This window comes from Alligator mississippiensis, chromosome 11 (genome assembly GCF_030867095.1).
Source record: "Alligator mississippiensis isolate rAllMis1 chromosome 11, rAllMis1, whole genome shotgun sequence".
Lineage (NCBI taxonomy): Eukaryota > Metazoa > Chordata > Crocodylia > Alligatoridae > Alligator > Alligator mississippiensis.
The window spans coordinates 65524821-65550363 of record NC_081834.1 but is presented as its reverse complement, the minus strand read 5'-3'; the positions used below and the strand labels follow the sequence as shown (position 1 = coordinate 65550363).

The following is a 25543-nucleotide window of genomic DNA, read 5'->3' as shown; positions in this document are numbered from 1 at the left end:
GTTATACTAGATGCCGCTCTTTCCAGCCAGGTTTTTCCAAGGGCGCAGGCAGATGTTACATCTCTCCTGTGATTAACATATTCATTGAGTGATACATTATAACATGACACATGTCCAAGCTATTTACCAGGTAATAACAACCCTAAAAATGGTGATCCCGCCTCAGAGATGTTACTTGTAAAAGGTAGAACTTGTTGCAGCGAGACTGTATCCAGCTTGTGTGCAGTGCTGCTAAGTGTCTTCTGCAACCCTGCCCAGCTGGAGCCTACCAGAGACTGATGATACTGTCCAGAGCTGCCGGCTCATTGGCCCAGACGGGAGTAACTTGCAGGCAAAGCATTGAAGAGGAAGCAATTCTCAGAAAAGGTCCAAATGTCTGGAGCGGGGCAGGGGGTGACGCTTGTGCTCAGTGGTGCAGACTTCCCCTCTGAGCAGCAGCAGAAGCTCAGCCGTGGCAGGCGGTTGGGAGTGCAGAGCAGCGGGGGAGGGTCTGAAACCCATGGGTCTATACTATGGGTTTCTCCTCCCCCTCAAATACCTGAGGGGCAGGGAACTGGAGTGACATAGCCACGTACACATGAGAGTTAGGATTTAGGAAGGGTCTCATGGTTAGTACTGTTAATGCACTGGTCAGTTTAAAAAGGCAGGGATTTCAGGGGTGGAAAGGTAGGGCTGGCACTGGAAGCTGCCTGAAGCATAGAAATAGGAGCTGGAGGTAAGAGTTAGTGCCAAGGGCTATGCTTAGAAGCAGGACCCAGAGACAAGATTAGGGTTGCTCTCATCTCAGTGAGCCCTAGCTCCATGTGCCCCCTGCAGTCATGGAAGCCCCAGACCAAAGCAGGGGTGGGTGGGGGCAGACGACCTCTGTAGTCAGTGCTGGGTCCATGTCAGGGAGCTTCCTGGCTTTCCAACCCAACAGCACCCATGGATCATATGAAAGCCAGGCTGGAAGGGGCCTGGTAAGGTCACATCTAGTCTCTGCTCCAGGCAGGATCACCCTTGATTAAACCACTCAGCCAAATGTCTGTCCAACCTGCTCTTGACACCTTCCTAGGAAGGAGATTCACAATTCCTCCTCTGGAAGCCTGTTCAGCGCTCGACCGCCCTCAGTCAGAAATGTCCTTCTCATCTGAAACTTCAATTTTTCCTGCTTCAGCTTGAGGCCATTGCTCCTAGTCCTGTCCCAGACAGCCAGGGAGGAAAGGATGGTCTGGCTTGTCCTCCAGGTGCCTTTGAGGAGGGACCTTCCCCAGACGACTCCTGCACTGAGCTGTAGTTAGACCAGAGCTTTCCAGTCCCCGGACTTTAGACTGGAGGTGCCCCAGGAATGGATCTAGGGGTTCCAGGGCCTAATCCTCTTGCAAGGGCTGGGGCAGGGGGTGATTGGTTAGTGGAGATGTGAGCAGAAGGCCCCAGCATGTGACCATTCCCATAACTTCATAAGGGCAGACCAGTCCCCCCAAATGCACACAATCCCTTCCAGGGGCCTGCTAGTCTGAACTGGAGGGGAAAATCCTTCCTGGCCCCAAAGCCAGTGATCAGTGTCACTCTGGGCATGTGACCAAGACCCTCCTTCCTGTCATCAAACAAGGGAATTCTCCACACCCGCTCAGAGCACCGACCCACCTTGTCCCATGTCCAGCCATGGCCAATCTACTCATGTTTCAGGGCAAAAAGTCTTCCCAGTAATTTCTACACCACCACAAATCTCACTCCTGCTCCCTGCAGCTGGATAGCTGGTGCCCTGCATCTCGAGACTATATTGTAGTTATTTAACAGCTGACCTGACAGTGATGAGGGCAGCCCAATGCTCCCCACTGGAGGAAGATGAGGGAATGAATGAGCAGTGGGGTTACATGTCACAGACTCCCAAGGCCAAGAGAACTGTAACAGCACCCAGCCTCCAAAGAGCAGAGTTTCTCCCAGACACTGCAGTAGAGCAGGCCATTGATGGGCATGCACAATGTCATGATAAAGCTTTCACATCACAACAGAAAAATCAGGAGCACAAGGCAAGAAAGGACCTCCTGAAGGCCTCTCCCATTGACTTTAGGGGATAGGAAAGACATGTGATCCCCTGCATAAACTCAGGATGAAACTGGATATGCGCAAGTCTAGAACGACTCCAAGCCACAGCGAGTCCACCCCACCCTGGTAACGCCATTGCAGTGATTAATCACTTGCTGCTAGGAAAGTGGGTCTGTTGTCAAAACTGAACTTATACGACTGCAATTTCGAGCTGGTGCCTCTGTTTATGCCGGTGTGAACAAGGGCAAAAGGGCTCCCCTTCTCTACTGGTGAGTGGCTGCACCCAGGGATAGAAGCCCTTCTCCTCAAGCTAAGGAGACTGAGCTCCTGCCACCTCTGGGTTGTGACATTGGTTTTCCAGCCCCCTGGTTATTTCTGTGTCCCTCTGGTATGTGTGCATCTTTCTTGATGTTTCAAATTGGATGCAGTGTCCTAAGCATGGTCCTACCAGTGCTGGGCACAGAGGTGAGATCCTTCCCCCGACCCCCCATCCCTCATCTCCACAGTTCTGGCTCCCCATTTCAGCCATTGAACACTGCATTAAAACTAGCGTTCCTGGGTGACCTTGGGACCTTCTCCGAGTCAGTCTAAGCAGCAAGTGTTGCCACCCAAAAGGAGCCACTCATTGCTGTGCCCCCTGCAACTCCAACATCACAAGCTCAGCCCTGTTTCAAGGTGGCCATAATTATATCACTGGCATACCTCACACATGCATCAATCTTGTGAAGGAGCTTCCCACTTGGGGGTACATAGCATAACAGACCCTGAAGCATCCCGTGAGCCAACAGACCAGAAGTTCAGCATGGTCAGATACTCAGGAACAGTCCACACAATCCACGTGATGATTGACATGCCAAAGAGCTACAGAGTGAGATTTCAGGACACTGGATTATGGAAGCACATCAGACATCAGGTGGGGATTAGCCAAGGGAAGGAGCTTTCTCCCAAAAAGATCCCCCCGCACCACAGTCAGCCCCTGGGCTCAGAAGAAAAGCATTCTGGGTGTGGAGATGCCCATGGGCATGAGGTGGGACTTCCTGCCACTGTCCCCAGTCACATTTTTTTATCAATAGGAAAGGTAATTTTGCAGTCACAGGGTGCATTTACATATGAGACTTTGCTGTGCTCTAGACTAATCTAATGCAGGGGTAGGCAATGTTTTGTGGCTGGAGTGCTGAAAAAACCACAATGTCTACCTTGGAAGCTGTCAGAGTGCCAGCATGGCAGAAAAACAAAATTGGGTGGGTGGGGAGGGGGGTGTTACATGGCAGGATGCACTGCAGATTAGTATAGTTAATAATTATAAATGTTGTTTTTGTCATCGTGTATTCCTTTCTTGTTGAGCATGTTGCAATGAGAGAGAGAAAAAAAGAGACAAATAAGAAAAAGAGGAGAGAGAGAAAGAAAAAGGAGAGCAAAGAGAGAACCAGACACATACACACAGAGAACCACGTGCACAAACATAGAGAACCAGAGCACACCCACAACAGACACATGCACACACACATCCAGAACCAGACACGTGTGTGCACACAGACACACAGAACCAGATGCATGGGTGCATGGAGCTGGGCTCCTGGGCTGATGGACAAAGTCTGACCTAACAATGCCCCGGTCCCACCAGAGCCCCTGTGCTTCTCCAGGGAGCCAGCACCCAGGCTGCAGCCAGACCGGAGCCTGCCCATTAGCCCAACCACCCACCCACCCCGCACAGCTAAGCCCGCAAAAGTTACGGTGCTCCTGGCAAGGGGCAGCGCCAGCCTCATCCTGGTGGGGGGCTGGGCCGGGGCTGGGCTCAGAGTGGGTGGGAGTCAGGTGGGCTCAGCTGCAAGCCCTGCTGCAAGCAGCCTGGGCTCCGTGGTTGGCAGCAGCTACCAGAGCCTGGGCCGGCTGCAGTTGGGAGGCTGCAAACAGCTGCTCCAGGCTCCGGTATCAGCTCCATACCAGCGGCTGCATGCACACCTCAGAGCAGACGGTGGGGTTAGGGCCTCAGGTAGCACAGCCCTCCCGCTGTCCGCTCTGAGGTGCACGTGCAGTCACTGCCAGCATGGAGCTGATGCCAGGGCTGTGGAGCCTGCTGCAGCTGCCCAGAGCCCAGGCTGGCTACTAACAGCTGCGCCAGGCTCCAGAGCCCAGTCATCAGATCTGTGCCGGCAGTGGGGGAGAGGCCAGGGTTGTGCTGCCTCAGGCCCCTTACCCACAGTCCCCTCCAAGACGCACATGCACCTGCTGGTATGGAGCTAATCCGGAGCCTGGAGGTCCCGGCTGCAACCGGCCCAGGCTGTTGCCAACCCCGGAGCCTGGTTTGCTTTCAGCAGGTCGTGCAGCCACGCAGCCACCTGCTGGGAGCAGCCCAGGCTTGGTGGCTGCCAGCAGCTGCCTAGAGCCCAGGCTGGCGGTGACATGCTAAGAAAAATGGCCTCACTTGCCGTGCTCAGCACACGTGCCAGGGGTTGCTGACCCTTGATCTAATGTATGTTAAAACATCACTGTCTACATGAGTGTAGCAATTACTGCATAGCAGATTAGTTTAATGCACCATTTTTAGTATCAGTAGATACAGGTACTAGAAAATGGCACATTAAATTAAGGCACCAAAGTGCACATGTAGACATTGACTCAGAGCAAATTGCTATGAATCAGCCCAGGCAGCAGGGTGGCACAGGTTAGTGCTACGCTCCGAGGGGTGGATGGGGAGGTCAGAAGGATTGGAGCTGTTCTGGGGAGTGGGTGGGCAGCTGTTCCCACCTCCTTCTGGAGCCCAGGCTTTACCACCACCCTCTCCCCACCACCACCCTCTGCCAGCCTGGGGCTGCTCCAAGTGTCCCCTGCCATCCCAAGTCTAGCACCCAGGGGAGTATGGAGCTCCCCCCAGCTGTTTCTGGGGAGGGGAGGGTGGGGAAGGCCAGGCAGGAGCACCCCAGAACTGAACAGCTGTAGATGCACATTCGGACGTGTGCCTGGGAACAATTTAAACACACCTGAATTTCCTGTGCAGAAAATTCAAGCACATGAATTGCAAAAGCTGACGTACCCACAGGGAAGCTTTCTCTGTATCCTAGGGGCAACAGCAGATGCAACAACTGTATCCGTGTCAAATCCCAAGGAAACAAGTGGTTATGATGTAACTGTTGTAACCTGGGCATGGTCCCATGTAGGTAAGAGCATAGTGAAGCAATTGCAGCGTTAACCCCTATTTCATGCAAGGTTCAAGTTCACCGGTTTGGCTGTGCTTACATTAGCACAGGATCGTGTGTTGCCTCATCACAGCCAATGCACTCTCCAGAGCAGTCACTCCTGTTCCCTTTTTAGATATCCCTCTCCCCCATCGTCTAAGCTGGGGTCAGATCCAGAACCAAGTCAGTCTTCTGTGCAGTGAAGGTACTTAGATGCCAGCTGAGAAGCATCAGGAGCAGGGAACCAAAAGTTACATCAGCTGGGAACTGATGACCAGATGTTTTCCTGGGATCTCTTGAGCATATTTTTAACAACATTTACAGCAGCAGGGTGCTGGGCACTGTGGTACTCCTGCTTTCCCTGGGGCAGAAGGAGGGCAGGGGCAGGTATGATATCTTGTGTTGTGTCATGGATGACTGTATTTTTGCCAAAAGCTTAGACAATGGATTTCTCTGAGATGGTTTGGATAGGGTTGATCCTGTCTCAGGCAGCAGGCTGGACTAGATGGCCTCTGGAGGTCCCTTCCAGCCTGTCTTCTCTATGACTGCATGATGAGAGGGTGTTTATGAGGACTCAAGACCCTGGCTTAGTTAAACATATTGATTAGGACTGGAGAGACCAATGCCAGTCACCCAGGCTTAAAACCAATGCATTACCAACCCACACAGAGCGGTCTATTGTGGAGGGTGAAGCAGCAACTGGACCGATTTTACATCTCAGTAGAATGACCCTACATCTCAGTGGATACATATTTATAACCTCTTCCTTACAGCCTATGAATATATCATTACAAAGCTGCTGGCCTTCATCTCTGATAACTCATGGTGATTGGAAGAGGTCCTACATAATTGGAAAAGGGCAAAGATAGTGGCCATATTTAATTAAAAGAAAAAGGAGGATCCAGGAAACTACAGACCGGTCAGCCTCACCTCAGATCCTGGAAAAATCATGGATCAGATCCTCAAGGACTCCACAAGGAGGAAGAGTTGGAAGTCCTTTCACAGTCATGGCACTAAGATTTGACTAGGAAGTTGCCTGTGAACAATAACTGGGTGTTAGGGGCAGGAACAGAGGCCCATGTTCATACCCCCACCCTGCCGCTTCAGGTCCGGGTCCACCTCCCCACCCTCCATGACTTCAGCCTGGGTCAGACTCCACCCCACAACTCCCGCTGCTTTTGGTCCTGGTCTGGATTCCCCACGCCCCATGTTTGCCTTGCATCCAGGCCTGATTTCCACCCCCGCCCCTTTTCAGGTGCTTCGGGTCCGGTCCAGCTTCCTCCCCTGTCCCAAACCCCTACTTCCCCACTGCCTCTTTGGATCCAGGACCACTCCCCATCCCCAATTCCCCCTATGTTGGGTCCAGGCCCACTCCTCCCCTCTCTACCACTACTTCAGGTCTGGTCCCTCCACACCCCCGCCACCACTTTGGGTCTTATGCCTCTCCCCTCCCATCCCACCCTTCAGGTCTGCCTGGCCCCCGTCCACGTGCCTCCCTGCACCACTCCCCTCCCTCCCTGTGCACCACCTCTCCCAAGGTGCGGCGTGGCACTCTGGTGGGCCCAGACCCAGTCGGCTCCCCCCAGCCCCACCCCTCCCTGCCCACTGCCTCCCCCTCCCTGCTGGCTATTCTGGGGGGTGGTAGGGCTGGGCAGCAGTGGGGGCTGCCACCATCATCCCCCCCCCCTGCACCCTCAGGGATGGAGACGAGAGGAGGAAGCCCAGCTGCTTGAATGGCCACGGCTTGTTCCCCCACACAGCCCGGGCTGCCCAGCCAATCAGCGCCCATCCTCTCAGCAGCGCATGGGCAGTTGGCCTGGAGCAATATCGACAGATAGACAGACAGACGGACTAAGCCTTTTATTACATTAGCATTGGAATAACAGAGACCTGGTGGGAGCTCGCATGACTGGAGCACTGTCATGGATGGGTACAAACTGTCCAGGGAGGGCAGGCAGGGGAGAAGAGGAGGAGGGGTTGCACTGTGTGTAAAAGAGCTTGATAATTGCTCAGAGCTCCAGTACAAAGCTGGAGACAGGCCTGTTGAGAGTCCCTGGGTTAGGGCTAGAGGGGTGAGCAATAAGAGCAATGTCGTGGTGGGGGTCTGCAAGACCACCACACCAGGAGGAAGTGGTGGTTGAAGCTTTCTTCAAACAGCTAGCAGGAGTTTCCCAATCACAGGCCCTGGTTCTCATGGGGGACTTCAATCACTGTGACATCTGCTGGGAGGGCAACAAAGCAGTGCCCAGGAAACCTAGGAAGTTTCTGGAGAGCGTTGGCCACAACTTCCTGGTGGAAGTGATAGAGTGGACAACTAGGAGTCTTGCTCTTCTTGTCCTGCTGCTCATGACCAGGGAAGAATTGGAGGGGAATGTAGTAGTGGATGGCAACTTGGGCAGCAGTGACCATGAGACGAATGAGTTCAGGATCCTGAGGAAAGAAGGATGGAGAGCAGCACAGTAAGGACCCTGGACTTCAGAAAAGCAGACTTTAAGTCACTCAGGGAACTCATAGGAAGGATCTCCTGGGAAGCCAGAGTGAGGAGGAGAAGAGTCCAGGAGAGCTGGCTGTACTTGACAGAAATGTAACTGAGATTGCAGGAACAATCCATCGTGTTGCACAGGAAGACTAGCAAGTACGGCAGAAGAGCAGCTTAACTAAATCACAACAAGAAAGCTTATAAGAAGTGGAAACTTGAAGAAATAACTAGGGAAGAATATAAGAGCATTGCTCAGGCATGCAGGGATGAAGTCAGGAAAGCCAAAGCACAATGGGAGTTGTAGCCAGCAAGCGATGTGAAGGGCAACAAGAAGGGTTTCTACAGGTCTGTTGGTAGCAAGAGGAGGATCAGGGAAAGTGTGGGTCCCTTACTGAATGGGGGAGGCAATGCTGGCTACAAAGGACCAACTCACAGGATCACCATGAATTCTAGTTTATTGTACAGGATGTGAAGTTACCAATAAAATCATTAATGCAGACTTTGAGTTATGACAGGTACTGGCCACCTTAACATGCACTGACACACACATACATACACTCATACACACAATGGCTGCAATAGTAGTGTAGCACCAGTGTTGGTTTATACCTATCCAGGGCACTGGAGTCTGCTGTCGATGGTCAGCTTCCTCCAAGGTGATGTCTTCTCCAGAAGGGAGTCACATGCTTGTCCTGTCCTGGTAGGTCGGGTGCTGGAGGAGAGGATGCCACTGAGGATCACGCTTCACTGCCTTTTAATCCCTTTCTGGCAGACTTCTGTGATCCCCCAGCATCATCTTGGCTGCCCAGTCCAGAGGTCGCTGTTCTACACAGGTCTTGCGTAGTGCACGACAGCTGTCAGTCACAGTCACTGGGGGTTCTGCCCGACGGTGCAGTTTTGGGAGTCCACCCTTGACTTGATTGACTTAATGGCAGTGTCCTTGCAGGTTTCAGGCAGCTGGATTAGCTTAAATTGGCTTCTAGAGAAGAGTTTTGTAATGGTAAGTTCCTCTGGCTAGCCTATTGTCAATTAACAGCCAGAGGATCTTGCTTTGTCATTCAATTATCTACTGACTTATATATACTCCATTCACGTAGAGGACCACCCCAATATAGCAATCCAAGTCCAGTGATTACAATTCCAATGTATTCTTATAATAATCATTTTAGTAATGCAAGGTATGACTTACTCTAAGGAATACATTCATTAAAAGTTAAAAGATATAAAATATAAAATACAGAATATCAGGCCACACATGAGATAGATGAAATATAAAAACACACTGAGAGAAATATATAAAAATACCATGAGAGGTAGTGAGGATCAAAGACCACTGGGGACAGTGAGTGAACTAGGTTAGATGCAGTCACGTAGACTGATTTAGCATAAAACTTTAGACAGATATGGGACATTTGCTTTGGTAAACAGGTCTTAATCAAAGAGGGAACACGTTCACCAGGGTATATTTACGGTCATGTGTTCAATGCACTTTGACTTTTCTTGTCTCTTATACACTTTCCTTTTAAGTGGATATTTCAGCTCTTTTGTTTTCCTTAGTGACACTTAGCTCAGTTGAGATGTAGAGGTAGTTTGTAGGATTCTCCTACAGAAAGCCACTTCTGCTTCTTGAATTGCTCTGAGCCTTGCCACAGCCATGCAATGAGTGTGCTAGGTCTCTGTCAATACTTAGAAGGAAAAAGAAATGCACAAAAGAGGGGGGAGGAGGGGAGGTGCACGAAGAAGGGGCTTCTGTTATATCCATGCTGAGAAGGGGAGTGTACAAAGGGGACCCTCTATTACAGCAACCTTTCACCAGAAGATGCAGAAAAGGCTGAAGTGCTCAATGCCATTTTTGCCTTAGTCTTCACAGGCAAGGTCAACTCCCAGACTACTGCATTGGGCAGCATGGTTTGGAGAGGAGGTCAGCAGCCCTTGGTGGTGAAAGAAGAGGTTAGGCACAGCAACAGACAGAGGGAGACTCTGCACTGCCAGGGGTTAAGACAAGGCAGCCTTAGAGACACATTAGGGGCTGGTGGTTTACGGAGTGAGAAGTGGGTGGTGGTGGTCTCAGCAGGCCCAGGAGCAGGGCAGAGATGTAGCCAGAGAAGTGTCATGCCCAAAAGAAGGGCAGAGATACGAGCCAGAGAAGGCTCAGGCTTGCGAGCAGGGTATTTTGAGTGGTAATGGCTGTGAGGGATGGGCGTTAGCGGTGTATGAAACAGGCTGTAATCAACTGAGATTTGGATTTGGCTCAAATTTGGGACAGTGATTTGATTCGTTGATTTGGATCACTGTCCCAATTCAATTCGGCCAAAACCGAATCTGAAGATCTGATGCTGCTTCAGAGAATCAGCGATTCACCCACAGAAACAGCTTTCAATGTTTTTTCTATGTCTTGTGAGTACTGAGATGCTGGGGTGGAGGGAGCGAATCTGGGGGAGTCCCTAGCGAGCTCAGCAGCACACCCAGAAGTGGACCAGAAGCACTTTTGGTCCATTTCCGAGTCCGCTAGGGAGTGCATTGGGCTGTGCCCCCACACACTGTGTGCCCCCCCAGAGCCAGGAGGCACCTCAGTGACAAGAGGTTATCTATTTCTACTAAGTTTGGGATGTATCAAGAAATTGATTAACAACCAGGGAAAACACAAGGTTTTTAGGAATTGTCCTCCGAAGATTAAGGGAACCACTAAGGTAAAACAAAAGTAAATCAGAAGGATATTGAGAATGACTCTTCCTGCACATAAACATGAATTATTTACAAAAGAAATATTTACCAAACTAGTTATTCAAGGACAGACATTTTATACATCTACGTACCACACAACAGGAGCCTGATTAAACTCAGCATGAATACAGCAAGGTAAGCAGGAAGGGATACCTCATTGATTGTTGTCAGACAGCCTAGCCACAAACTCACATCTTCTTGCACTATGCAGCTGTCATCAGTATTTTGTATTTTAACTTTTGTGGGAAGGCCCAGGTTAGCTTGAGTTTCACAGTCGTCCATCACTGGGGCCTAAGTGGAACTGGACTTCAAACGACAGGAAAGGACGAGTGTGCCCATTCCCCACCCTTCATGTCAACACGGGGAGGGGCACTAGCATGCAGTCTCAGGGGGTGCCAGGGGCAGGGCAGCTGGGGTGGGTGCCAGCATACAGGTTCAGAGTTGCACTTAAGCAGGGAGCTGTTCATCTCCTCTCTGGCAGCTGGACAAGGGTCTTTCCCAACTCAAGCTTCTCCCTTTCTCGTGCCTGGGAAGGCAGGAGGAGAGTGCACATGGTAAATCCTTAGCACCATCACCCTGTAACCAGCTACAAAGGTGCCCCAGCCCCATGATTAGTGAAGGACTGGATGGGGACCCCTCCACATGGGACATTTCTGCAACTCTCTGGGTCCTGGGGTCCCCACCAGAGACATAGGAGACCCAGTAGCTCCAGCCTGTGAGTGATGGAGTGATGCCAGTACCTCGCAGCTGCAAGACAGGATGTGGCACATGGTCCAGTGACATGAGGGGCAGTGAGAGAGGGGTGATCCTCAGCTTGGGAGCTCATTGCCTGGTGCACAAAGAAGTGCTGTCCTGGGTCACAACTCCCAGACCAGCCCTTGGGCTCTAGTTGGTATCTTCTGTGAAGGGCTCCCCTGGATCATAGCAACACCAGCACTACCCCTGTTGTCTCCTTTGGCTTAGAGATGCCCCACACTCCCATATTACCATCCTTTGTGACACTCCCTGGGGAGCCCTCACACCTTCAGAGGAGTCCTTCAGTCCCAAACCCCTCTCTGCTGTCTCCTGTCTGAGCACTGAGAACAAGCCGGGCTACGTCGCAGGTGCCAAATGCCTCAGTTCCACTGGACTCATTCAGGCCTTGCCAGCTCGTAGCAGAGGAAACATTGCCAGGTTTGGGAATCACTCCTTTCATTATGTTCATGCTATAGCTCCCCTCCTCCGCAGAAGAGGCAGCCAGGATTTCCCAAGTGCTTTGATCTCACAGTTAATGCACATGGTCAGTAAGGCACAAGCTCTGTAAGGCTGTCCAAGGCCAGGCAGAAATACAGGACTCCAGCCACAAGCGTGGGAAACAGCTGCCGGGCTGGACAGCACAGGCTGTGTTGTGAACATCTAGGGGCCTGGTTTGCCATTAGTAGACTCAACAAAACCTAACTTCAGATTTTCACCTGCATGTTACGCACACGCACCCCACCTGCATCAAGGGGGTGACATCCTCACAAGCCAGCTACGAGCCCTCAGAGCAGGGCACCAGGAGCTGCCTCTGCTCGTGTCCCTGCTCAGCAGGTCTAGATGGCCTCCCATCTAGTTGTGGGCTGAGCCTCATGGGAGAGACTCCAGAAGTTCCTTGCATGAATGGTGTGTGCCCCCAGCGGCTGAGGGGGCACGGCTGTGCTGGTGGCAGTGGGAGCGTGGTGGTAGTAAGCTGGGAGTTCCTGCAGATGCCACCGGGGATGCACTGCCACGTTCAGGGTTTGCATGTGCACCCACATGCATTCCCTACACGTCGCCCCTGGTTCCTTGTGTGAATCATGACAGGAATCGGTGGCCCCCTCCACCCGCAGGTCAGCCCCTGCCAGCACTTCAATCATGGTGGATTTCTGATCGCCAATGTTTCCCCCTCCACCGCCTATCCCTGACAAAAGGAATATGGCTCCCAGGGGGGCTGGGGCGGGGCAGGAAACAGGGGCCCCCACACCTGTCCTGCAGGTGCCCGTCTTAGGGCCTTGGAGGGGCAGGTGAGGGAGCTCCAGGAGGAGGTTAGCAGGCTGAGGGGATCAGAGAAGCAGAGGACAATATTGATGGGTATTTCCTTTCCCTGCAGGGCCAAGCACCAAAGGGAGAAGCACCCCAGGAGATGCCCTCCACAGCAGAATGGCAGAAGGTTCCCTCCAGAACCAGGGCTGGTTGCGACGGTGCACTACCAGTTCTCCCAGTCCAGCTGGAGACAGGTATGAGGCCCTGGCGACACTGGAGGAGAAGGAAGGAGAGGAAGAAACCTCTGGAGAGGAGGTCACTCCACGCACTGAACAGACTGAAAAAGGCAAGTTGACCTGGAAGAAGAGATGCCAAGTGCTTGTTATAGGCGACTCCACCCTGAGAGGTACAGAGGGTCTCACCTGTCACCAGGATTCCTTGACACGCGAGGTCTCCTGTCTGCCCAGAGCGAGGATTCAGGATGTGATGGAGATGATCCCGGCCATTATCTAGCCCACTGATTACTACGCCATGGTACTAATTCCTGTGGGCGCTAATGATGCAGGCAGGGGAAGCCCAGATCATCTGATGAAGGACTACCATGCTCTGGGGGCAAGCTGAAGGAGACAGGGGCACAAGTGATCTGCTCATCTGTCTTTCCAGTGAGCGGACGTGGACGACGCCATGAGATCTGTGTCAGAGAGGTCAACTTGTGCCTTTATGAATAGTGTCTTGAGGAGAGCTTCAGCTTCTTGGACCATGACCCATACTTCAAGACGAGAGGCATGCTCAGGTGGGATGGGCTTCACCTCCCCCCAAAGGTAAGCGTGTGTTCTCTTTCAGGTTGGCCGATCTCCTCTGGCGGGCTTTAAACTAGGCTCGCTGGGGGAAGGGGAGGATGAGGTGCGAGGGAGCCCTGGACCACCAAACCAAGTGTTGCCCACAAGAACAGCCCAGCCAAAACTGACAATGAGCACAAGAAATACCCACGTAAGAGACCCGGATAGTCCTGGGATTAGAGGGGTGGTGCATACACCTTCAGGAGGCCTTAAATGCCTCTACACTAATGCTCGCAGTATGGGGAACAAGCAGGAGGAATTTGCCCTCCTGCTAGCTGACACAGACACAGACATAGTGGGGCTCGCTGAAACATGGTGGGATCCAACACATGACTGGGCGGTGAACATCAAGAGCTATAGGCTGTACAGGAGGGATAGAAGAGGGAGGAAAGGCGGGCATGTGGCTCTCTACGTCAAAGAACAATTCACATCCTCAATGAGCAGCACTGGGTCAGAGGAGGGACACACTCAAGTGATCTGGGGTAGAATACAAGGGGGTCGGGGGGAAAGGGACTTGACGGTGGGGGTCTGCTACAGACCTCCCAACCAGGGGGAAGAGCTAGAGCGGAAATTCTCAGGTCAGCTCGCAGAGGCAGTTAAGTCAAAGAACGTGGTCATCATGGGTGACCTAATCTATATGGACATTTGATGGGAAGAGCAGTCAGCCAGGTCTGACCACTCACATAGGTTCCTTGCCATGTTACAGGACCTTCATCTAACCTAGGATGTGCACAGCCCCACCAGGGGAGACGTCTTGTTAGACCTAGTCCTAGCCACAGGCGACGACCTGGTGAGGGGTCTGCGGGTGCTCGACCACCTGGAAGATAGCGATCATCGCATTCACCATCCAGCGCAGGGTGATAAAGGCCTGCAGCAAGACAGCAGCCCTGGACTTCAGGAGGGTGGATTTCATTGACCTAAGGAGACTAGTTGTGTAGGCACTGAGGTTCCAGAGGGGTGGGGAATTGGGAGTCCAAGAAGAGTGGTCATTCCTGAAGGAGAAGGTCCTCCGAGCCCAAAGGGTGGCAATCCCAACACGGATCAAAGGGGGCAAGAGTGCTCAAAAGCCCCCATGGCTCACCAAAAGCATATGAGAATGTCTCCTAGCTAAAAGGGAGGCGTACACCCAATGGCAGGGAGGGGCCATCACCAGGGAGGACTACAGTTGCTCGGGGCTGCAGGGGGGCAGTCAGGAAGACTAAGGCAGAGATGGGACTGGGACTAGCTACCCGGATCAAGGACGACAAGAAATCCTTTGATAAATATGAAGGGGTCAAAAAAAAGTTACTGGGTAATGTACGGCCTATGAAGGACACGCCTGGAAATCTGGTGGTCACACCAGATGACAAAGCTAACTTATTTAACGATTTCTTTGCCTCCATTTTTCTGAGCAGGGACCAGGTCATCCCCACCACCGGGACCCCCAATGGCCCCAGGGGAGGCGCAGCCAGGCCCAGGGTCAGAGAGGACCTAGTCAGGGAACTTCTGGAGGGACTGGACGTGTTCAAATCAGCAGGTCCTGACGATCTCCACCCCAGGATGCTGAGGGAATTAGCAGGGGTCATTTTAGGACCCCTGGCATGGCTTTATGAGCACTCGGGGTGCTCCAGCGAGATGTCAGAGGACTGGAAAAGGGCCAAAGTGGTCCCCAGTTTCAAAAATGGGACGAAGGAGGACCCAGGAAATTACAGGCCTGTTAGTCTTACCTTGGTCTTGGGGAAGCTCTTTGAGAAAATTTTCCAGGAGCACATCTGCAAGAGGCCAGCAGGGGAGGTTATGCTTAGGGGCAACCAGCATGGGTTCATTCAAGGCAGGCCCTGTCAGACCAACCTGGTGGCCTTCTATGACCAGGTCACAAATTCCTTGGACACAGGTGTCATGGTGGACATAGTCTTTCTGGACTTTAGGAAGGCCTTCGACACTGTCTCTCACCCCATTCTTCTTAAAAAATTAGGAGATTGTGGTGTCGATGCCTACACAGTCAGATGGGTCACAAATTGGCTGGAGGGCCACACCCAAAGAGTGGTGGTGGACGGTTCACTTTCGACCTGGAGGGATGTGGGCAGTGGGGTCCCCCAGGGCTCGGTCCTCGGGACCGCACTGTTCAACATCTTCATCAGTGACTTGGATGAGGGGGTGGAAAGCACCTTGTTCAAATTTGCAGATGGCACTAAGATGTGGGGAGAAGTGGGCACGCTAGAAGGGAGGAATATGCTGCAATCGGACCTGGACAGGTTACAGGGGTGGGCAGATGAGAACAGGATGGGTTTCAGCACTGACAAGTGTTTGTGGGACACCCTGGGGAGCCCTCACACCTTCACAGGAGTCCCTCAGCCCCAGACCCCTCTCTGCTGTCTGCTGTTTTACAAAGGAGAGCTAGACCCAAGGGACCAACTCTTCAGTGCAAAGTGCCTCAGCTGCACCGCACTCATTCAGTCAGTGCCTGATCACAGCGGGGGAAATTTTGCCAACTTAGGGAATCACACCCTTCACCTCACTTGTGCTAGAAATGACAGGTCCCCTCCTCCAGAACAGAATTTCCCAAGTGCTCGGATCTGATCTCCCCTTTCGCAGACCATCAGTAAGGGACAAGCCATGCTCATGATGTCCAAGGACACTCAGAAACCAACACGCACAGCCAGGGGAAGGGAAAGAGCTGCGAGGCCGGCCAGCACAGACTACATTGTGACCATGCGGGGACATGAGACCTGTATTACCATTAGCAGATTCAAGGAACAAGAACCAGAGATTTTCACCTGCATGTTCAGCACCTTCGCAAGCTCACACTCTCAGTAGCTGATGTCCTCCAAAGCCAGCGGAGAGCCCTCAGGGCAGGGCCCAGGGACGGCCTCTGCTGGCACCTGCTGATGGGGAGCCGAGCACAGCCTGTGCAGAGCTGTGGGGTGAGCCCAGGGGGAAGGCACCAAAGGTGACTTGAAGCGAGGCCTGTGGATCACAGCAGGATTGGTGGCACCCCCGAGGTCAGCCTCTGTCACAGCTTCACTGCCATTTCATTCCTGATTGCAACTCCCACCATCAAAGGGAACGTGGCAGCCATGGGGTGAGGGAAACACCAGATGCAGTTAGGAGAGTGTGGGGGAGACTGACTTTGCTGCACGGGGCTGTAAACCCACACAGCTTCAGAAACAGACCCAGGGAAATGGAGCTATGAAAAGGGAGGGCTCAACGCACCGCACACACCGGTGAGACAAGTTATTGGTCAGAAACAACATCACCCCCAGCAGGACAGAAAGCTGCTCCTTTCCAGTCCCCAAGGAGTGATCCAGAGCAGTAGCAGGAACAATTAAATAGCACAAGCTCCAGCACATGTTTCAATGGACCCAATTCAACTCCCACCTGCTTCTCTCCAACAGCCCCACGGGACACCTGGGACCCCAGGCCAGGCTTACCAGATCTCAATTACAACGAGGTGGCTACAAGCTCAGAGACCCCCCAGGACCGCCCTGGCCCAAGGGTAGAGCATGTGTTCCCTGGGTATCACTGGGCTCCTCCACCCTGTCCTTTCCTAACAACATGTTTCCACCGCTCGGGCTGAGGGTGATACTGGTCCTTCCTGGGGCATATTAGCTTAAGTTGGGCCCCACGGGAGTCTCATTCCAAAGGGCTGTGACAACTGCTGCAAACAGCCTTGTTACAACTCCCTGTGTCTCAGATACAAGTCCCCTGGAGATCCCCCCAAAATCAGTAGCATTTCTGAGTGCAGATGTGGTATACACTTAGGCAGATAAAGGGTTAACTCTGAGGAGTCAACCCCAGGGGTCCAGGTGAGGATGGAGGGAAAGTGAGAAGAGTTCCAGACACAGGGACAGGTGCCAGGAGACGGGGCTGGAGAATCACGCTGGGCAATGCAGGCCCCGAAGCTGCAGGATCTAACTGAGGAGCCCTGCAGGGAGAGAGGGGAGACATCAGCCCAGGGCAGGGACTAGCAGCACTGGGGAAGGGCCGGGGGGGATCTGACAGGTGCCAGGGCCTCCCTAGAGGCTTGTCTGGAGCCTCCGGGTGGGGAGATGCTTTTGCAGGGCCCAGGATGCTCTGACCATGGGAGTAGCTCTAGGTTTGGCCCAAATGGCACTAATGAGGGAGATGGAGACTCCTCCTCTTCCTCACTGCAAACGCTCCATGTTCCAGCTCCCACCCATGCTGGGCTGGGCAAGTGTTGGGGTGAAAGGGCAGGGGCAGCCGCTCCATGGACTCCCTGTACAGCCTGTGGTCCCTGAGGGGGAGGGGGCTTCATAGGAGTAGACAGAGATGGAAATTACCTGTTGGCTGGGGAACGGGGCGGCCTGGAAAACAAGGAGAGACATGGTGAGAGTCTCAGCAGAGGCAGCCCCTCTGAGAGATCAGAGATCCTGCCCTAGCCCTGAGGTGCAGAGCAGACCCCATTAGGGACCCCACATCCCCCATTAAAAACTCAATGACAGGCTCAGCCAAATAGGGCTGGATATAGGGATTTGCTGTGTGCACGTATAGATATTTCCCTGAACTGGATTCACTACTCTCTGCTTTGGTCTCTATTTCCAGACAACATTCAGCAAGGATGAATTCAAGCAGGGTCACACTTGTGTAAGCCACAGATTCAGCTAGGAAGGTGTGTCTGTATCTTCACTATATGACCGAGGGCAGGCAGGGAGATGCGGGCTGAATCAAGTGTTCAGTACACCCATAGATCAGACCATGGCTGTGCACATTTTGGAGGAGCCCTTGCTATGTTTTTCTTTTCTGCCAAAAACAGCAATTGAAAATTTAGGGAAGAAGGAGGTGGCGAGGAGTATCATAAAGAAGGAAACTGATTCCGATAAGCACGGGTGCAAGAGAAAATGTACTATCCTCAGACTGCAGTCACCTTTCCTTAAGAAAGAAAAAATAACACCAAAAACTCCACCTGCAAGAAATTGCAGTGAGCAGTATATGGGAGAAATATGGTAAGAGCAGCTTCTGCTAGTTCCCAGGTAGGCGTGAAAGCTGCATTGGCCTCACAGGGAGCAGAGCCATGAGCAGTGCTTTCTCCTTCCTGCTGCTGCTCCTCATCTCCTGACTGCAGGAAAGGTCTGTTATGCTCCTCTCTGCCAGTCACAGTGCAGGGGGACATTTTCTCCCTGGGTCTGGTGTAGGTGAGACAATCCTTCCCCTGTTCCACATCCCTCCCTGATTGTCTAGGGTAATGGTGAGTCCAGAACAACTGACACCTTCAGGCCTTTCACACCTGCAGGGCTGAGGATCTACATTATATTGGGCTGAACAAAATGAGTCTGACCCACCAGCTGCCAAAGCTTCCTCAGTTGGAGCAACAAAGTCCGAGACAAGGGCAGCTGAGATTAAGGTCTGCTAGGATATGAAGTTTTCCCAGAGGCAAACCTGATTCTGTGCCAGCAGACAAGCAACAGGACAGAGGAGAGAGGTTTGGGGCAGAAAGACCCCCCTGATACCTCAGCCCCATGAAGTCCCACAGTGGGTTACACCCAGGTGCCCCCACCCCCTTGGGACTGGCACCTCCGAACCCAGGGTCACTGCCTTTTAGCAGGGGAGAGGAAATGCCCAGTGTCAAGGCAGTGGCAGCTCTGCCTACCTATGGCCCCTGCTCTGCCCTGCCCCTTAGAGGAGGGAGGGACAGTAGGATCCAGCCCCAGCCCCAGGAGGTGAGAAACCGGGAAGCCCCTGCCAGACTCCAGGGCAGTTCATTCTGGGGTGTGAGAGGAAGCGGAGCCTGCAGACAGACCGACAGGCCGAGCATTTTGCTCCAACAACGCCTTGGTTCCAGCACCCCAGCCGAGCCCCACTCACCTTTCTTGTTCCTCAGGTAGACGAGGAGTCCCAGTGCCAGGAAGATCAGCCCCAGCACAAAGCCCCCAACCCCTGTCAGCATCTTGCTCCTGGCCGAGTCTGACTGCACCTCTGTAGAGACAAGAGCCAGAGGTGAAGGGCTCAGTCCCGGCTCCCACCCCCTGCTCACACCCCTGCCCTCTGTGGGAAAGGGGTCTGACCATGGACAGCCCTTGTGGGGCTGCACAAAGGGAGACCCGTCTCCTCCAAGATCTCAGGGGCTGCCCCAGGATCCGAGTTCCTTACCCCAGAGCACAGTGACAGGGTCCGGCAGGCTGCTGTGCTCCACCTGGCAGGTGTAGACGTCCCCGCTCCGGGGGGTCATTTCCAGCATCACAAGGATCTGGAAGGTCCAGTCTCCGTTCTGCATCAGCTCCGTGGACACCACTCCGGCCATCTGCTCCTGCCCGTTCTTCAACCATTTCACCTCGATCCCACCAGGGTAAAACCCCGTCACAGAGCAAATCAGTGTGTCTGGGTGGGCCTGGGCTCCTGATTTTGTTGGGGAGACTTTCACCTTGGGCTTCACTGAGGAGGAAAGAGATGGAGAGAATGAGCTGGGAGAAAGAATGATTCCTCCATCAGGGAAAGTTTTCTCCCCCCAACCCCTGCCCGTCTCAGTTTCTCTCACCCCTGAGCCTTGAGTTTAGGTAAATCTTTACTTTGGTGCCACTATAAAACTGCTGTGTTTTCCCACATGCAGCACACATTCTTTTCCCCAAGAACAAATAACTGGACTTTGCAATGTGAAGCTGAACTGAGGAATTCGGTAAGAGCAGTTTCTGGACTCTCAAGAAGCGGAGCAAGTGGCAGCCTCCCTGCTACTACTTGCTTACTTATTTTAAGAAAATGTGTTTTTCTCCCCTGATGCATGTTGTTGCTGCTGCATGTTGCATTCAAGAAAATATGCTATTTGTTTATCATTAAAGCTAAACTTTAATTGCAGTTTCTTTTTCTTAGTTGCAAATGACCTGAATCCAGTAGTGTCTTTCAAAGGCTCTGGATTCCCTTTTTCATTCAAGATGCCAAGGGGAGACCTCTCCATTTTGGAGTTCAAGCTCTATGGCTGCAGCACAAAGTGTCCTGTCCTGGGTTAATGGCTTCCACCTGTGTACAGCCAGGGGCTTTGCTTGGGAGTGCCAGAGAGTGGCAAAGATATCCCAGGTTTGGGACCTGGCCCTGTCCCCAGGAGACCGCATCATACGTCTCATAAGCAGACGTTCGGGTTTTCCATTTACTGCACAAGAATGTGGATGTTCTCCTTTAAAGAGAAAAGGTGGCCGGGTAGAGGTGCGGCTCCACGTGCAAGTTCCCCTGGTCTGCTACTCCTCACCCTGCTGGTGGCGCGGCTTTACTCCATGGTGGCAGGGCTGGTGCAGAGGTGTTGGCGGCAGTGGCAGCAGTGAGTCTTGCCACCCTGCTCCACCCTCCTGTGCCAGGTCCCACCCGCTGGGCCACAAAGGCAGCTCCTGCCTGGTGGTCCGGCCAAGCTATAGCCTCACGTCCTGCTGTGGGCATACAAATCTGGGGGGGGACATGTCCACCCCATACCACCCCAACTCATCACGTATGCTGTTGCCTATGGTTGGGCACCTCCCCTGCCCCATACAACCCCCTTCCCAATATACAGAGGGGCTGCAGCCTGGGGGAGGGGGAAGTGGATTGAAAGTGGTGGGCACCAGCAGGACTGAGGTGCGTGGGGGGTTGCCAGGAGAGAGGGAAACTGGCAGGGATGGCGGGGCTGTGGGTCAAGAGTGTGGGGCACCAGTGTGGATGAGGGACTGCGGTTCGAGAGTGAGGGGACTGGTGGAGATGGGGAGGTGCAGGTCAGGAGTGAGGGGCATCAGCAGGGCTAGTGGGCTGTGAATCAGGATTGAGGGGCACTGGTGGGGACGGTGGGCTGTGGGTCAGGAGTGAGGGACATTGGTGAGGATGGGGGAGTGCAGGTCAGTAGTAAGGGGTATCAGCAGGGCTGGGGGGGGGGCTACAGCTTGATAGTGAGGGGTACTGACATATCAGGGCTGCTCAATAGCACAAAGCACCGGAGGGGCGGGGGAGGGAGCAGCTGCAGCTGGACCCACATCCTGGTGAGTGAAGCGGGCAGGGGAAGCTCTGATTTTCCATGATCAATGACCAAAATCAAATGCCAAAATATAGAGGTATTTAGATTGTATTTTATTGTAATGACTGAGGCACTGGCTGGTTTCCAAATTGGTTTAAAACAGTAAATATCTCAATAAACTTTGTGTGCAGCTGACACCTCTATCTACAGCAGAGTTTCATTTTAATCATGGGAAAATGTGGATGTGGGGTTTTTTAAGCAGAGAATTTGGGATTTTTAAACACAGGACACCAGGACCCCGGCTCATCTGGATGAGATTCCCGTTACCCCTGAATGCAGAGACTTGCCCCACACCAAGAGCAACAAGCTTGTCTTCTCGGAGATGAGCAAGACCCTTCTGGTTTTCTGCCCCGATGGAAAGAGGACATTCCCCAGGATCTGGGCAGGCAAAGCTGTCTGGGGCCCAGGAAAGCCCCAGCTGTGGTGCCCCCTCCCACACCGCAGGGACCTGCCCCCGCCCCAGGGAAAGGCTGCACAGGGCTGAGTCCCTGGGTCCTGCCTGTGGCGCGAGTGCCCCTGCCTGGACCCACCTGCAGGCCTTGGGCAACACTCTTTGCAGGGACTGGTTTCTAGGGCAGGGAGCTCTGATCTCAGTCACTGGTGGATGCTGCGCAGCCGGCCCCCGGGACCAGGGCCCACAGCCACTCCCCAGCCAAAGCAGTCCTGCGAGTGGAGACGGGCAGAGCCCCTCTGACCCCACAGCTCCCATCACTGCATCGCAGGCCGTGCCTGGGCTCCTGTCCGTCCTCCACCATGGGCGACCCCTGCGCCCCTCCCAGCCCTGGGGGCCTGATGCTCCTGGGTCACTTCTGCAGCCCCCGGTGTGACCTGACTGCCCCCAGCTGCCCCTGCCCCAGGGAGTGTCGCTGCAGCTGCCCCGTGGGTCGTGCCCCTGTAGGGTGACAATGTGAACCCTCCCCCCCCCCAAGTACAACCCGGCACCCACCACCTGCCCCTCCCCCCCAGGGTCTGCACTCCCACCTCCTCCTGTGCCCCACCGTGTTATTTCTTTCCCTTCCCCGTCACACCTGCCCCTTCCTCTGCCCGCGCCCCACGGCGCAGCTCTGCCCCTGCCCTGGCGGCGTGGGTGGGGGCTGTGGGGAGCAGCTGCAGCTCCTGGCCCTCGCCCCCCACAGCCCCACTGCACACGGGGAAGGCGCCAGAGCCCGGGGACACCGCGCTGCGGCCAGTGACACGGCCCTGCGTGTACGTGGTTCAAGCTCCGCTGTGCGCGGGGATGGTGTTCCCGTGCGCCCCGCAGGGCCAGGGGCTGTGGGCGATCACCCCAGGGCCTGAGCCTGGCCCTGCCCCCGCCCCCACCGCCGCCCCCACCGCCACCGCCTCCGCACCCAGCGACGGCCCCAGACCCCGGGGACTCACCGCTGTGGCCGATCACGTGGCCTTGCTCAGCCACCCCGTAGTTGTATCGGCACGTGTCCACTGCGGCCCGTGCATCCTCCAGCACGTCCTTCTGGCTGTTCCAGCACTTGGCGTCAGGCTCCCCCAGCTCCGTGTCGGCCACGAACACGCCCAGGTCGCTGTCGAAGTGAACGAAGTCCTGCTGGTTCCAGATCTCCCGGCACACATACCTCACGCGCTGGGTGCCGTTGGTGTAGTAACACTCGTCCGTGCCCAGGTAGATGAAGTGCTCTGGGGGGGGAGGGACAGAGGAGGCGGGTCAGGGTCTCCCCACAGCAGACCCCCGGGGGGCAGAGTGCCCGGGCACTCACTGCTCTGGGACCACACGCGGCGCCCCCCCCCCCCGGCCGTCTGCCCCCCTCCTGCCCGACCCCCCGGGCTGCCCCCTGCCCCCCCAGTGACCCCACCTCAGACCACTGCCTGTGCAGCACCCGCGTGTCCATCGGGGGTCACTGCTCCCCCGCAGCATCGCCCGGCCGTGCATCGCGGTCCCTCCGCACAGAAACCCCCGACATCCCTGTCCCTAAAGCCGGAGATCGGTTCCCCTTGCAGGAAAGCCCAGAGCTGCCGCGGCTCGAGGTCCTGCCGGACCCACCCCGAGCCCTGCTCACCTGGGGGCTCCGTGCAACGAGCCACGTGGGGTCCCAGCACCGCCAGTGTCACCAGCACAGCCCCAGCCCAGCGCCTCCCGGCCCCCGGCATCCCCCCGGTCCCCATCGCTGCGCAGGACACACAGCTGACACCCCTCGATGGCCCGAAATGAGAACTGCTCTGCCCAGCTCCGAGCACCAGCTCCCAGGACGCTGCCCAGCCCCGGGGACAGGACAGCACCCGCCCCGCACACCAATCAGCATCGGGGCTGAGCGGTGTCATCTGTCGCCAGGTGAAGCCGGGGTCAGCAGGGCTCCGCTCCACACTTGTCCCGGCTGCAGCAGAGTCGGTGCTTGGCCCCAGCACCTGCACTGGCCCCATGGCAGCTGGGTGGTGCTGGGGGGAGCCCAGGGTCCACATCCACAGAGGAGTTAGTTTTGCTCCCAGGGACCCACCCCAGGGGGAAGCCCTGTCTCCAGGGCTCAGCCACCCCAGGGCTCCCTCAGCTCATCTCCCACAGTGTTCCCAAACCCTGACTTCTCCTCTCCCCTCTGCATTTCCCCCTCACACCCAGGGCACCTGGGCAGGGCTGTTCTCCCCATGTCACAGGTGGGAGCTGAGCCCCAGAGCCGTACAGTGCTGTGCAGTGCGGTACATGGGGCATCTGGGGCAGTCAGGACCTGTACACCCAAATCCCAGGCAACCTTCAAGACTGTGCACCCATCTGCTCTCCCTGCCCCTCTGCCCAGCCCCCTGTGACCACCCAGCCCCGCAGACAGAGGCAGCAACTGGGTGCTGAGGGTGGGCAGGAAGGGTGCGCGCTGAGGAATCCCATCCACTCTGTGCACAAAGGGACTAAAGAGGGGTGCAGGGCTGGAGGGTTTGGTCACTGGGACCAGATTGAAACTGGTGAAAGGCAGGGCCCCGTGTCCCATCTCCCCTGAGCCCCATCCATGGTACCTGCTGTCTGGTGGGAGTTGTCATATTATGCTCAGTGGAATAGTTTGAGTTCTTTTCTCTAGTGCAAAATCTGCCCTGGTTACACAGAAGTGAGATATTCAGTTGCCAAGTTTTCACTTGGGTGTATTCTTCCAGTCTTGAATTAATAACTGTACTGGGACATGGTTTGCAGGACTATAAGATTGCACATATGGTGCTGTCTGGTGGGAGTTTGTCCATCTCCTCTGGGCTGTTGCTCTCCCTGCCATCGCTTCATCAGGACAAGGAACTTCTCTCTTTAGCAGATCCCTCCCAGCCCCTGCTGTCTGCCCAGGGGAGAGTTGCATGTGTGTCCACCACCCTGCTTTCTCTGTAGCTGCCTGACCTTGTGCCCAGTGCAAGTGCCCCCCAGAGAGGAGCTGGATAGAGAAGGGGGCTTCCTCTGGGCCTAGCTGGCCCTGTGCACCCAGCTGGCCATGCAGAGCAGCAGGATGGTCAAAGCCATTTGCAGTACAGGGTCTTGAACACCTGGACCAATGGTTGGAGCACGAGTGGGAGAGGGGAAGTAGAGCCCCCTCATTCCACATGCTGAGCTCTCCCCAGTGGGACACTCACTTGCAGGAGACAGGAGGAGCAAGGGTTTCTACAGAGACATCCCAGGCCCACATCCAGCTGAGCAGAGCCTGCCCTCTGGGCAGGGACAGCAGCCCCTGGCTTGGCCCGGCCTCATGGTTTTCCAGTCCCTGTCCAGGACTCAGCCACCCCAGGGGGGCTCAGCAGGGGATATTCCTCCTGTGAGTCACCACTGCACCCTGGGCTCCAGCACGCTTTGGTTTCAATCCACACTCCTGGGGGGACATTGGGGTTTTGTAGGTTCGAACAGAAAAGTAACTAAACATGGGCTCGTGACTGGGTGCTGAGAAGGGAGGTGCTTCCCTGGGCTATTGAGGGGTAGGGGATGAGGGGGCGGCGTTGGTAGGTTCAGGTCTGAAGGAGGAGCAGGGTAAGGGGGTCCCTGTGCATCCAGCACTGGGGAAACCCCCCTGGCAGAGTCTGGCACTTGGGGAACCCCTGGACCACAATGCAGAGTCTAGGGAGCACCTCTGTGGTGTTTGGAGCTGAAGGGACACTGGTGCCCCCAGAAGAGGAGTGTCTCTCCCCAGTGCCGGGAGCCCCAGGGCAAGGATACAGCTGCAGAAATCAGACAAGAGTCCAGCCCTGGGATCTCCTGCCCCATTTCCTCCCCTATTTCCCCCGTCCCAGGTTCCTGGGAGCATGGACAGGGAACCAGACCCTGGAGAGCCCCTGGCTCCGACCCAGTGTGGGGGCGGGGAGCAGCTCCCAGAGCCTCGAAGCCACACATTGGGGAGTAGACCTCAGCCTGGAAACATGCCAGGAGTGGTGA

At 54.8% G+C, this 25543-nt stretch overlaps 1 protein-coding gene across 1 annotated transcript; it reads right to left on the bottom strand.

The window, feature by feature from the left end:
- Positions 1–8120: 8120 nt before the first annotated feature.
- LOC132244217 (DLA class II histocompatibility antigen, DR-1 beta chain-like) lies at positions 8121–23386 on the bottom strand. The gene is made up of 6 exons (XM_059715358.1): positions 23220–23386; positions 22570–22839; positions 19314–19595; positions 19029–19139; positions 17507–17530; positions 8121–17130 (listed from the first exon to the last, which is right to left on the bottom strand). Exons 1-6 carry the CDS (start codon positions 23323–23325, stop codon positions 17117–17119), a joined length of 807 nt encoding a protein of 268 aa, XP_059571341.1. The 5' UTR covers positions 23326–23386; the 3' UTR covers positions 8121–17116.
- Between the last annotated feature and the right edge of the window lie 2157 nt (positions 23387–25543).